General features: G+C 39.6%; 1 protein-coding gene across 1 annotated transcript; it reads right to left on the bottom strand.

The window, feature by feature from the left end:
• Positions 1 to 10,681: 10,681 nt before the first annotated feature.
• LOC110739355 lies at positions 10,682 to 12,886 on the bottom strand. The gene is made up of 3 exons (XM_021919818.1): positions 12,861 to 12,886; positions 11,387 to 12,419; positions 10,682 to 11,302 (listed from the first exon to the last, which is right to left on the bottom strand). The coding sequence occupies exons 1-3, from the start codon at positions 12,884 to 12,886 to the stop codon at positions 10,682 to 10,684; spliced, it is 1,680 nt and encodes a 559-aa protein (XP_021775510.1).
• Positions 12,887 to 13,100: the final 214 nt, after the last annotated feature.

The following is a 13,100-nucleotide window of genomic DNA, read 5'->3' as shown; positions in this document are numbered from 1 at the left end:
GAGCCTTATATGCGGCCCAAGATCTAGGGAGGGCCTAATATAGATTTATCATTCCTAATGCAATAAGGAATGGTTTTAGTCTTCTAGATTCTTCTAGAAGGTTCCATTCATTCCTAATTCAATTATCATTGGTAAATTGACTTTTCAGAGTTTTAATTAAAAATCAAAGAGCATTTTTGAGGAAAATACGATTTTATCCTCCTGTACGGCAATTTTTTATCTGATTTAAAGAAAACGCGTGAATATCTAAATCAGCGCCAAAACGCCAGCTTTAGCGCCTGGCGCTACGCTTGGCGCCTAGCGCCAATGTTGCGTATGGCGCCAATGTTGGCGTCTGGCGCCAAATATTCAGCGTTGGCGCTAATTAATTCTTATCTGCGCCAGAACTCTGTTTTGATATTTTATCTTTTGGCTGATTTTCTCTATAACTAACGTCGTAAAAACTCCATTTTGATACATCCACATTCACCTACAATCACTGATTCTCTCTATTTTCACCAACTCTCGTCAAGTTTTTCTTGATTACTCTCTCTCTCTTTTCTAAACTAGCTTTTCACAAATATAAAAATTCCGCACTCATTAGATCTAGAAACACCTAGCCATATTCGAGTTGCCTTCGCCCTAGACGTGAAAGGTTTAATTTTTGAGGGTTTGGTCCCAAATCACTATTTCAATTATTTAATTTAATTGTTTTAATTATTATTTTCCTTGAAGTTACTAACGTGTGTATTTTGTTATTAGAAAGAGGTACGAGGCATCCAAGTAAGTACTTTAATGGTTTAATTGATATTATGATATAGAAATCATGCTTAGATGTTATTTTGATTCCTAATGTTAGGATGTTTTCCTTAATTTGATGTTTAGGGTGACAACAATAAATTCCTAGTATCATGTCTAGGGTAACTTTAATATTAAGTATGATTAAAAGTATGATGCCTTTTATGTTCTTCCTAATATTTATGATTGTTAGTATCATGTTAGGGTTAAAGCTTTGATTTTTATTATTTAGTGACATGCTAGGGTTTGTTATTAATCTTGTTAGTATCATGCCTAGGATCTTGCTATCATTATGCTTTAACATGGTTATTTTTTTTATTATAATAATTATTGTTTTGATTATGATTATGATTATTTTGATTATAATTTATGATTATTATGTTGCTTGATATTTATTGTTATTACTTGATCACACCTTTTATGCATGTTTAAAGGGAATTGGTACTTGTAATCATGTTTAATAAGATAATTAATAATCTTGTTTAGGGTTAATATGATTATAATTCAAGTGATCGCCAATAATAGTTTTATTTGTGCATTATATTCAACCAACATAGATAAACAGGTTTAGGTTAATCCTATTGATTGCATTTTAGTCAAAAAGCGCACATGAATACGATCAGAATAAAGTAGAGGCCTATTATTAGGGCAGGTTCAATCTCTTTTAGGTTAGATTTGTACCTTCATCCCCGAACCCTATTTGGTTTAAGACCTTATGGAGTTGACGATCTCTTGGATCGTTAAGGGGTGTAACCTTCACCTCGTGAACGGCTAACAAGTTCCTAAAACTTGTTGGCGACTCTTTTTCTCTATCTTCTTTCCCTTTGGACGCCACCGTACTTTAGTTTATGATCACAGTGGGGTTCAAGCTAGGGGGTTAACGCTTGAAATATTCCCTACAGTTTTTTGGCGACTCCACTGGGGAGGATTTCTATTTTAATTCCTGAATTTGTTTCGGCAATGATTTAGAATGAGTGGATGAGACTCGAAATGTTCTAAGTATTTCATGTGCGTAATTTTGATTAACATTATTTTCATATGCATAAAAAAGATCTCATTGGAAAGACCATCCGTAATGAGTTAAAACATAGGATTTTACACGTAGGAAATTTGAGAAATATCTTTCACGACTAGGACCGAAATAACACTGCGCGAAACTGGAAAATTTTATCGAGCACAGAAAGCTGCTGAGGCATGTAGGAATTAGCGTCAGCGAACAGAAGCTGGTGCCAGACAGTTAACCGTAGCGCCAGACGAAAGCCATGTTGCCAGGCACTACAGCTAAATCCTGGCGCCAAATTCTTCCAATACCGAGCCAGAAATATGCGTTCTAATTTCGACCAGTTTTTCGCATTGTTTGCTCGATCCTACTTCCTGATTGAGTTTTTCTCACTTTTCTGAAACCCATATGTGTTCCACATATGGACATAACCCTCTGGGAATTCATGCTCCATCTACCTGATTGAACGCTCTGAGCAACAAAGGGTACATCCGAGAATGTTGAATTCACCAAACCATGGAAGCGAGTTTTTCTAAAACTTGCGGTGTCCCATCCACTCGCGCCAACCCTTCACGGTTAGGCTTCCGCGCGGTGCATCTGGACAATTAACCATGGACCCTCTATTGACTAAACCACATCCCAAACTTTAGAGAACTAGAGCCATGGTTAGGTTGCAAACTCATTGCATCATATTGTGCCTACTTAACTGATTGTGCATTATTTGTTGTGCATATACTATGTTTTCTTAACCGTTTGTTTGACTTGTGTTGAGATTTAATAAATTAATGACTAAAAGAACTTTGCCTAATTAATTAATTAATTAATTTGAGTAAATAAAGTCTAGTGTTATAATCAGAATTGACCTAGTACGACTTTAGGCATACCCCTGCTGATTAATAACATCGAAAACAGTCTCATATTGAAGTTCCAGCATTGGCGCCAAAATATGAGTTGTAGCGCCACTATGTGGAGTGTAGCGCCTGGTGACAGCTCTATCGTCTGGAGCTACACTACACAGTGCGACGCCAGTCCTGTCGTTTCGACGAAAGTTCGGATTATTGATCGAGTCATCACCTAATGCCTAATTGACTAGTTTACTAAATAATTCGGTTAATTTTTACTGTCAATCATACCTTGTTAAGTCATTAATTGAGTCTAGACACTAAGTCACATAGTCTAGCCACATGGTCATGACACGAGTCTTAACGTACCACCTACACTCACTAGTCTTAGCACACACTTTGAGTATATGTCACCATGACCATGTCTTAGGTTCATGCATGAGTCGGTCTTTTCCGTCATTTGAGTTGGGGGTACATTCTATTCCTAATTCTTCATATCCCTCCATCTAAATCATTTTTCTTCACATTCTATTCCAATCTTTCTTCACTTCCTCCATCCATTACATGTTGAATAAAGTTTGAGTCAAATAATTAACAATAGATATCCCCAAATTCCTTTTCCACAGTACTTGGTCGAGGAGAGAAGGGCGATTAATCAAGGACAACCTCTTTATTCATGTCTCGCTTTTTTATTAACCGATTCGTCAAAAGACGAAGGCTAAAAAGATAATGGCAAGTCAAGAAGAGGTCAATGAACTTAGGAATCAATTGAATGACGTGACTAAGATGTTAAAGGCTTTAACCCTCAAAATTGATGACCTTGTGAAGCAACAACAAATGAACCTCATGCAAGAAAGCTTCAGCAAGCTATCTAGTGACTATAAATTTCAGGGCCTTAATTCACAAGAGGTCTCCCTGGACAAGGAAATTCTTCCGCATAAGTTCAATGCCACTGACATCCCAAAATTCAAGGCGACAGATAACCCTTACTTTCATCTAAGAGCTTTTGAAACCATAATGAGTATTAAGGGTATTGATAAGAAAGTGTTCCCCTCTATATTTTCTCTATCTCTTGAGACCGTTTGTCAACAATGGCTCTTTTCCCTTGACAAAGGAAAAAACTCTTCTTGGGAATCAATAACAAATGCTTTCATAGATAGATATAAGTGCAACATCTAAGACGAAACAGACCATAGACAACTTGATATGTTAAAACAAAAAGCAAACGAAGGGTTCACTTCTTTCTTCAACAAATGGAGGGAAACTTCCGCTAATATGGTCAAGGCTCCTATCGAAAAGGAATCTGTGAGGATTTTTATCAAGAATCTCCAAGGGAAGTATTCAAGGCACTTAAAGTACCAACACAACTTGAATACTTTCAAGGCTGTGTATAACATAGGCATTGACATTGAAGATGACCTTCTAAAAGACAATAGTGCTAAAGGAAAGAAGAACGACCATCCTTCTTCTTCCTATCCCATTAATGAGGTACACGCTACCAACACCTCTAAATCGCGAATCCAAAGGTCAAAAAGAGTGTTCACTGAGTTATGAAACATCTTTCGAGAAGGTACATCACAAAGGACTAGTCATGCCCATAGGGCCCATCAAAGATCCAGTTCCAGAAGCCAGGCCACCCAAGTGGGATCCTAATAAGCACTACAAATATCACTAAGGAAAGGGTCACGACACTGAAGAGTGTTGGAAACTTAAAGAAGCTATTCAAGATCTGATCGATAACAATGAAACTTCCGAGATTCTAGCCATCGAAGGAGATCAAACACCCTTCGATCCATCACTTCTTATCACACCTGTAGGAGAACCCATGATCGAGACAGCTTATATAACCTCTCTCGATGAAGTGTCCATGATTGGGGAGGATGATAGTCTTTTCTTAGTAATACCAGGGAAGACTCGTCAAGTCTAAAAGAGGACGTTCGAAAATTGCAAGATGTCGTTGCCATGCTCTTGAACGTGGTAGAAGGATTAGCAAATCGGGTGATGGTTATCGAACAAAATTCTCGCCAAGGGATTAATGAAGAACTCAATGCTCCTAAGACACGGGAAAAACGGACCATTGAAGAGTACACACCAATAGGAATGACTTACAATGAAGCTTTTGACTGTCTTCATGATCAGGGTCATATTCACTTCATTGGTCCCAGTCAAGACCCTCCATCTGAAAAACGTTTCCCAATTGGGATCCAAATTCCTATTGTCAGTACCATAGAGGTCGCGGTCACACTACTGAAAAGTGTCTCGCCCTCAAGGATCGTGTTCAAGATTTCATTGATTCAAATCTCCTTCATGTTCCTCCGCGCGACAAGAAGGCCAAGATTAGTAATGATAGTAACAGTGGCTGTAAAGGGAAGAAGAACGACTATTCTTCTTCTTCCGAAAACACCTACTCTAGTAATAGTCTTGGTACTTTCGACCTTAATGAGATCTTAGCCATGGATAATCGAGGATTTAGAAAGAAACAAAAAAAAAGGATTTTACCCCTATTGGAATTAGCTACGATGACGCTTTTGATCGACTCCATGCCAAGGGAATCATTACTCCTATTAGACCTCTTCAAGATCCCCCGCTTGAGTAGAGGTTGCCTAGTTGGAATCCAAATGTGCGCTGCAAGTACCATCAAGGTAGGGGTCATGCTACTGAGAGCTGTTGGAAGCTAAAGGAGGCCATCCAACATTTGATTGATAATAACAAGCTTCCCATACCTCCAGTTAACAAGAAGAGCGAGTGATGATAAAAGCAAACAATACAAGACATAAGGTGAGCTTCAAACGACGAGATTTCATGACATCTTTTTTCTTTTTCTTTATTTATCCTTTCCCCAATAAAATTAGCATAGGCACCTTTCTTTTCCTTTAGATTAATTTTGTAGATTCATTCTTTTCCCCTTTTAATAAAATGAGCATTTATTTCCTTGCATATGATCATCGCATTGCATTTAAAAAAACAAAAAAAAGAAATTCATGTCGAACTAAACACAAGGTATACCAATGATTTGAGGCACCCCTTGTAGCCACATCATATTGCCTTTAACCTTTCTAATTTACAATCCTTTCTTCATAAACCACTTTGAGCCTCGTCTAACGATAGACCTTTCTTTCTTCAACCTACATCTACCTAACCTTGGGATGGTATAGTGTGCAACTTATGCAGTTTTCAATATCATAAAAAGCTTGAGTGTTTCTAAAGATCAAAATAAATAAAAAATAAATAGAAAATAATAAAAGTGTACAAACGGGCAAGTGTTCCAATGTCTTTGACATAAACATGTCTTCGATATGAACACGTCTCAGATTGCGTCTCTTATCGAGTGCTCGGTACCGTGCCTAAGAAACATGAATGCCAAGTGAGTGATAGACCGCATGATCGGGTTGCCCACACTTATAAAAATGAAATAAATGCTAAAGCAAAAAAATAAAAGAGCTAAAAAAAGAGTAGAAAACCTCAAGCATGAAAATACAAATATTCAAAAACAAAGTTGCACACCTTGGGGGCTTATCTAGGGTCTTGAGCCTTTATCCCCCTCTTCTATAACTTTAGCCTAACCACATTACAACCCTTAAAAAGACCTTTTTGAGGTACACACACTTGTGCGAGGTTCGGCTAGAGCTACGTTCAGCCTGATTCCTAACGGATACATAGGCAACCTCACATCGAGGTGCGGCCGTAATAAATATGCATTCACACACCATGATCATATCAAGGGATCTCCAATGCTCATTCCTATTCATGTAGAGCTAGACTTGGGGGCTTGATCCCTACATTATTAGCTTACCTAGCCTAAGAGTCACCACCAGTTGACTCTTTTAAGAAATAATATCTTTCCACACACTTAGCTGTTGCGGCCTAGCCTAAGTGTCACTTTCACACACCGCACAGATACATGAACAAATATACTTTCCTTTTAGGAACCCTTTGTCATGAAATCTTAACACAACGCTGAGGCATGGCTTGTCATAACAACATCACTCATCAATCATAATTGTCATTGTATCACGAAGTATGAAGTGCTTAGCCTCCGTGCCTAAGTCACCCAAATGCTTTCATCATTGAGTCAACCATTGAGATAGCCTAGGATTGATTAATCCTTGCACCTTAAGAGATAGTATCAAACAACATTTGACTAAGCTCATTCAACATGCACCTTCAAACACTTCGATTCTTTTTTCGCGTCTTTCTTTTTCGGGAGAAAGTCGGTACCCTCCACAAAAATGACGGAAAATTTTTGCTTTTTTGTATTTTCGAGTCGCACAATCATAATACAATGCACACACGGGTCATGAGTCACACGTGTCATTTCACTTCGAGTCGAGTCAACCTCGAGTCAATCACAGCGAGTCAAGTTTATGCCTTGAGTCGTGTCAAGTCAATGAGTCAAGCAATGCTAAACCTTAGGTCAACCTTAAGATAATTAAAGAGATTAGCAAAGTCCTATAGTAAAAAATAAATACAGGTGCAGCAGAATAGGGAGGACCCTACTCCAGCGCCAGAAGAAAACATCTAGTGTCTGGCAATAGTTTTTAGCGCCTGGCGCTAGATCACAGTGTCTGACGACAGAGCCGATTCTTGGCGCCAGAGATATTTCAGCAGCGACAGAGCTCGAAACCTCTCAGAAAGGTTATGTCGACCTCATACAGCAATTTCGGGTTCCTTGGGTACGCCAGTTAGCCCCTATAAGCGATTTGACATGATTAAGTAGTCAGTTTGATTACAATCACAATAAGTGATCGACCTGATGAAAGATCGTCTCACTTGGCTTAAAGCGCCTAAGAATTGGCTCATCACGAAGACACCGACGTACTGGCATAGCGGAAGCAAAGTTCGAGCGAGCTTTAGAGATCGACAAGCGTTGGTCTTCGGAAATTTTTCTTCAGAATATTATCGCAACAAACGTTCAAGTATCAAGCTCTTTTGCTCAGATACGCGTGGGCATCCAATTTTCAAGCTCTTTTGTTGAAAGACGCGTGAACATTTCTTTCAAGATCTTTTGCTCCAGAGACGCGTGGGCATATCATTCAAAAGCTCTTTGTTCAGAGACACGTGGACATGTATTTCAAGCTCTTTTGCTCGGAGACGCGTGGGCATCCTATTATCAAGCTCTTTGTTCAGAGACGCGTGGACACATCATTCAGAAGTTCATATTTTAAAAAAAAAAGAAGCTCTATTGTTCAGAGACGCGTGGACATATCAAAAAAAGAAGCTCTTTGTTCAGAGGCGTGTGGACATATAAAAAAAATAAGCTCTTTGTTCAGAGACGAGTGAACATCGAAACAGCAAGATGGCTTCCCCATAGATTGTGGAGATTTGTCACAAACAACTGAAGGTGATTTCAAGCCAAATTGTCTTCGATAGTATTCCCTTGGACGTGGAATATTATCAAAGTGGAAGAGGATCGTTTCAAGCAAAGAAATCTTCAATATTGGAGGCAGTTACAAGCATAGCGGTTTTCAAGCGGGATGGCTTTCTCTTGGCAGGAGGTCATCAAAACAGAATACGGCAGCAAATCGGTTACTTTCAGAGACGTGTGCTCGAAGGTGCAAGATACGCGTTTCTTAACTCTTTTATCTGTTTAACTAACGCTAGTTTGCAGGTATCGGCATTACAAGAGTGATTTAGGATCGCAGAACATTCTGAATCATTCTCTGTCCCTATCGATACATTGAATTTTATTTTCGAAACTCGCGTATCTACAAACTCGGTCAAAGTGGGGGCTTCTGTAGACACCCATTTGTGTCTCCTTAAAACTAAACCCAGTAATGAGTACCTTTCCCGTCGAATCATAATCAAATGAAGCGAAAGTGTGGAAAGTTTAGTGTTGCGGATAGTTTTAATTTCTTTTCTCTTCTCTCTGTTTTTGAAAACTTATTTTAAGAAAACAGCCAATCCAGTTTGGTTGGTCCATGATATGGGTCCAATAGTAGTGTAGTTGGATGGGGCTTGACAAGAAATTTCCAACGATATATTATAAGCCCAATTCCGATGAAAATTGAGGAAATTATGGCCAAATTACTGAACTGGGTCCGGTTTGAGTCTTATATGCGGCCCAATGATCTAGGGGAGGGCCTAATATAGATTTATCATTCCTAATGCAATTAGGAATGGTTTTAGTCTTCTAGATTCTTCTAGAAGGTTCTTTTCATTCCTAATTCAATTAGCATTGATAAATAGACTTTTGTTGACTTTTCAGAGTTTTAATTAAAATCAAAGAGCATTTTTGAGGAAAATACAATTTTATCCTCCTGTACGGCAATTTTTATCTGATTTAAAGAAAATGCATGAATTTCTGAATCAGCGCCAAACGCCAGCTGTAGCGCCTGGCGCTAGCATTGGCGCTTGGCGCCAATGTTAGTGTCTGGCGCCAATATCCAGCGTTGGCGCTAATTAATTCTTATCTGCGCCAGAACTCTGTTTTGATATTTTATCTTTAAGCTGATTTTCTTTATAAATAACGTCGTAAAAACTCCGTTTTGATACATCCACATTCACCTACAATCACCGATTCTCTCTATTTTTACCAACTCTCATCAAATTTTTTTGATTACTCTCTCTCTCTTTTCTAAACTAGATTTTCACAAATATAAAAATTTCGCACTCATTAGATCTAGAAACACCTAGCCATATTCAAAGTTGCCTTCGCCCTAGACGTGAAAGGTTTAATTTCTGAGGGTTTGGTCCCAAATCTCTATTTCAATTATTTAATTTAATTGTTTTAATTATTATTTTCCTTGAAGTTACTAACGTGTGTATTTTGTTATTAGAAAGAGGTACGAGGCATCCAAGTAAGTACTTTAATGGTTTAATTGATATTATGATATAGAAATCATGCTTAGATTGTTATTTTGATTCCTAATGTTAGGATGTTTTCCTTAATTTGATGTTTAGGGTGACAACAATAAATTCCTAGTATCATGTACTGTCTAGGGTAACTTTAATATTAAGTTTGATTAAAAGTATGATGCCTTTTATGTTCTTCCTAATATTTATGATTGTTTGTATCATGTTTGGGTTAAAGCTTTGATTTTTATTGTTTAGTGACATGCTAGGGTTTGTTATTAATCTTGTTAGTATCATGCCTAGGATCTTGCTATCATTATGCTTTAACATGGTTATTTTTATTATAATTGTTATAATAATTATTGTTTTTTATTATGATTATGATTATTTTGATTATAATTTATGATTAATATGTTGCTTGATATTTATTGTTATTGCTTGATCACACCTTTTATGCATGTTCAAAGGGAATTGGTACTTGTAATCATGCTTAATAAGATAATTAATAATCTTGTTTAGGGTTAACATGATTATAATTCAAGTGATCGCCAATAATATTTTTATTTGTGCATTATATTCAACCAACATAGATAAACAGGTTTAGGTTAATCCTATTGATTGCATGTTAGTCAGAAAGCGCACATGAATACGATCAGAATAAAGTAGAGGCCTATTATTAGGGCAGGTTCAATCTCTTTTAGGTTAGATTTGTACCTTCATCCCCGAACCCTATTTGGTTCAAGACCTTATGGAGTTGACGATCTCTTGGATTGTTAAGGGGTGTAACCTTCACCTCGTGAACGGTTTACAAGTTCCTAAAACTTGCTGGCGACTCTTTTGCTCTATCTTCTTTCCCTTTGGACGCCACCGTACTTTAGTGTATGATCATAGTGGGGTTCTAGCTAGGGGGTTAACGCTTGAAATATTCCCTACACATGCTCCCCACTGGGAAGTGGCCTGACCATTCCTCTTTTGCAAGGTCAAAGTTCTCCATTGTTAACTTCTGCTTATCCTTTTCCCTGTGATATTCTTCACGCTTCCTTTTCCTTGACTTCCTCTCAGGTTGTTCAGCGGACCTTCTCTCAGAACCAGGCTGCTATCTTGTTTTTGCGGGCTGCTTTAGGGCGGTTATGTAACATAGCTGGGCTATCTTCTGACTTCCCCTGAGCTTTGCTGACCGTCCCTCATCAGTTGTGTAGGCCATGGCAAGGTGATAGGTGGATACCACCCCGCCTATCTTGTGGATGAGTGGTCTTCCCATGATCACATTTTAAGGTGAAGGGGAGTTTATCACGAGGAACTCTGCCCGGACATCACGCCTTCTTGATCTTTCCCCTACACGGATTGAGAGTTCGATTTTACCTTCCGGGGTAAGCCCTGATCCATTAAACCCGGTGACTTCGTAGCTCACCCTCTTCAGGTCTTTTTTGTCCAACTTCAGCTCGTTGAACGCACTGATGTATATGATGTTGGCTGAGCTGCCTCCGTCTATCAGTATTCTATCCACCTCCCAGTTTGTGATTCTCATTGTCACCACCAGCGGGTCATCATGGGGGTAAATTATGCCCTTCTGGTCATACTCGGCAAACGTGGCCTGCGGCTGCGGGGGAAGAGGTGTCCATCTACGCTTATCATTGTTATTTATTTGGTGTATCATCGCCCGCAGGTCAGCCCGCGCTCTGTTGACTGTTCCCCCATGTACTAGGCCCCCGCTGATCACATACACCCTGCCTTCTGGCTTGCCATCTATGTCTCTATCTCCGGCTGGGCCCCTATGACCTCCTCTGCGGTCAAGGCGACCCGCTCTATCCTCATCCCTCCTTCTGGGAGGATCATCGCGCTGCTTAAACTGATTCAAGTACCCTCTCTTGACCAAGTCTTCTATGTTGTCCTTTAAATGTGTGCATTCTTCAGTGGTGTGACCATGGTCCCTATGGAAGTCACACTACTTGCTGGTATCACGATTTTTGTTAACCATCCTCGGGGGTCTCTGCCACTTGTCATCAGCTTTGTTCACGCTGAATATATGAGACCTGGAATGGGTTAATGGAGTATATTGGTCGAACCTCCCAGGCCTTGGCCCTCTCTTTGGGTCTGACCTTCTCAGTCCTACTGCCCTGTCTGCTTCTCTGCAGTTTTGCTCAGCCCTGCTCGGCTGGTCCACCCTGGGTGTATTCTCTGCCCGGGTGACCTCTGCCTGCTTAACAAAGTCACCAGGTGCTTTCCTACCCAGCATTGCTTTGTCAGTCTCGTCTGCTTTGATGAACTCGTGTGCTTTGCCAAGCGCTTTAGCAAGTGTTTTGAGGCTCTTACGCCCCATATACGCTCTGAACGGTGATCCTGGTAGTAAGCCACTCTGCATTGCTAGTAGCGCTACCTCCTGGCTCATATTTGGGATGGTTGTTGCCTCCTTGTTGAATCTGGTGATGAACTCCCTTAGGGGCTCGTCTTTCCCTTGAACCAACGACATCAACTCGGTTGTCATCTTGGTTCGGTCTACCAGGGTTATGAAATGCTCCATGAACATTCTCTTCAACTGGCAGTACGAGTATATGAAACATTTGGGAATGGCTCCATACCACTCCGCTGCCAGCCCCTCCAGGGTCGGCGGGAAAGATTTACACCAGACTGAGTCTGTCATAGTGTAAAGTACCATATGGTTCTCAAAAGCTGACATGTGGCTTTTGGGTGTTGTGGTTCCGTTGTATCTGCAGCTTGGCATCTTTACTTTCTCCATTGGTTCCTCCAGAATCTCCCGGCAAAATGGGGAATCATCTGGAACAACCTGGATTCGCGCTCGTTTGTCTTTCTCTGGGCTGGGTCCTTTCTCTAAGGTCGGTGACCTGCTGCGTGGGACTCGCTTCTCCGGGCTGACTCTAGTAGGGGTTATTTCCTCCACACTCCATTCTCGATTCAGGTTATGAGCTTCCAGCTCCAATACCTTCTTCCTTAGCTGAATGAGCTCTTTCTGCTCAGGGGTGAGGGTTGCAACATTATAAATTAAGAATCTTAAGTTTAAACATCCAAGTATGAACAAAAGAAAAGAAAAGATTAGTGGTTTTTTTATAAAAAATCTATTGATGAGATTTTGAAGTGTTTACAATGTTAGGGTGTAGTTTAAATGAGGGGATGAGGGTGGCATATATATGTATCACATTCAATCGTAATATATATGTATCACATTCAATCGTAATATGTGTTGTAGACTCGGAACTCAAGGCACTCAATGTAAGAGTAACTCACGAAATAGAGGGAAAAAACTTGGAACTTTTTTCGATTAATATTGTAATAACAGCTACAAGGTTAAGCTAAATAAAGATGGCTAATTTCAAGATTGAACTTGGAGTACCTTACTGCTACTTACTATTCTATGATTAACATCAAAATCGGCATAAGATTCTCATACCCTACTTTCCCCTTTTATACCAAGCATTACTCTTACAAATTACCTTAATATAATCAATATTTTTGTCATCTACTGCCTATGTGGCTTTCACATAAATTCAGACATCTCCCATAATTCTTAGTGGTCAATTTTTGTCTTGTTGCTGTCACGCTGCTGCTGTGCTTGTGCTCTGCTTGTGCCTTGTGCTTCTGATTTGGGCTTTCGCGTGTACACTTTGAGTGGCTGCTGACTAGCTTGGTTCATAGCAATATGGCGTTATATGCATAGTTAAGAGTGGGTCTAT

The sequence above is a fragment of the Chenopodium quinoa genome, unplaced genomic scaffold, assembly GCF_001683475.1.
Source record: "Chenopodium quinoa cultivar QQ74 unplaced genomic scaffold, ASM168347v1, whole genome shotgun sequence".
NCBI lineage: Eukaryota > Viridiplantae > Streptophyta > Magnoliopsida > Caryophyllales > Amaranthaceae > Chenopodium > Chenopodium quinoa.
This window is presented reverse-complemented; position numbering and strand designations above follow the sequence as displayed.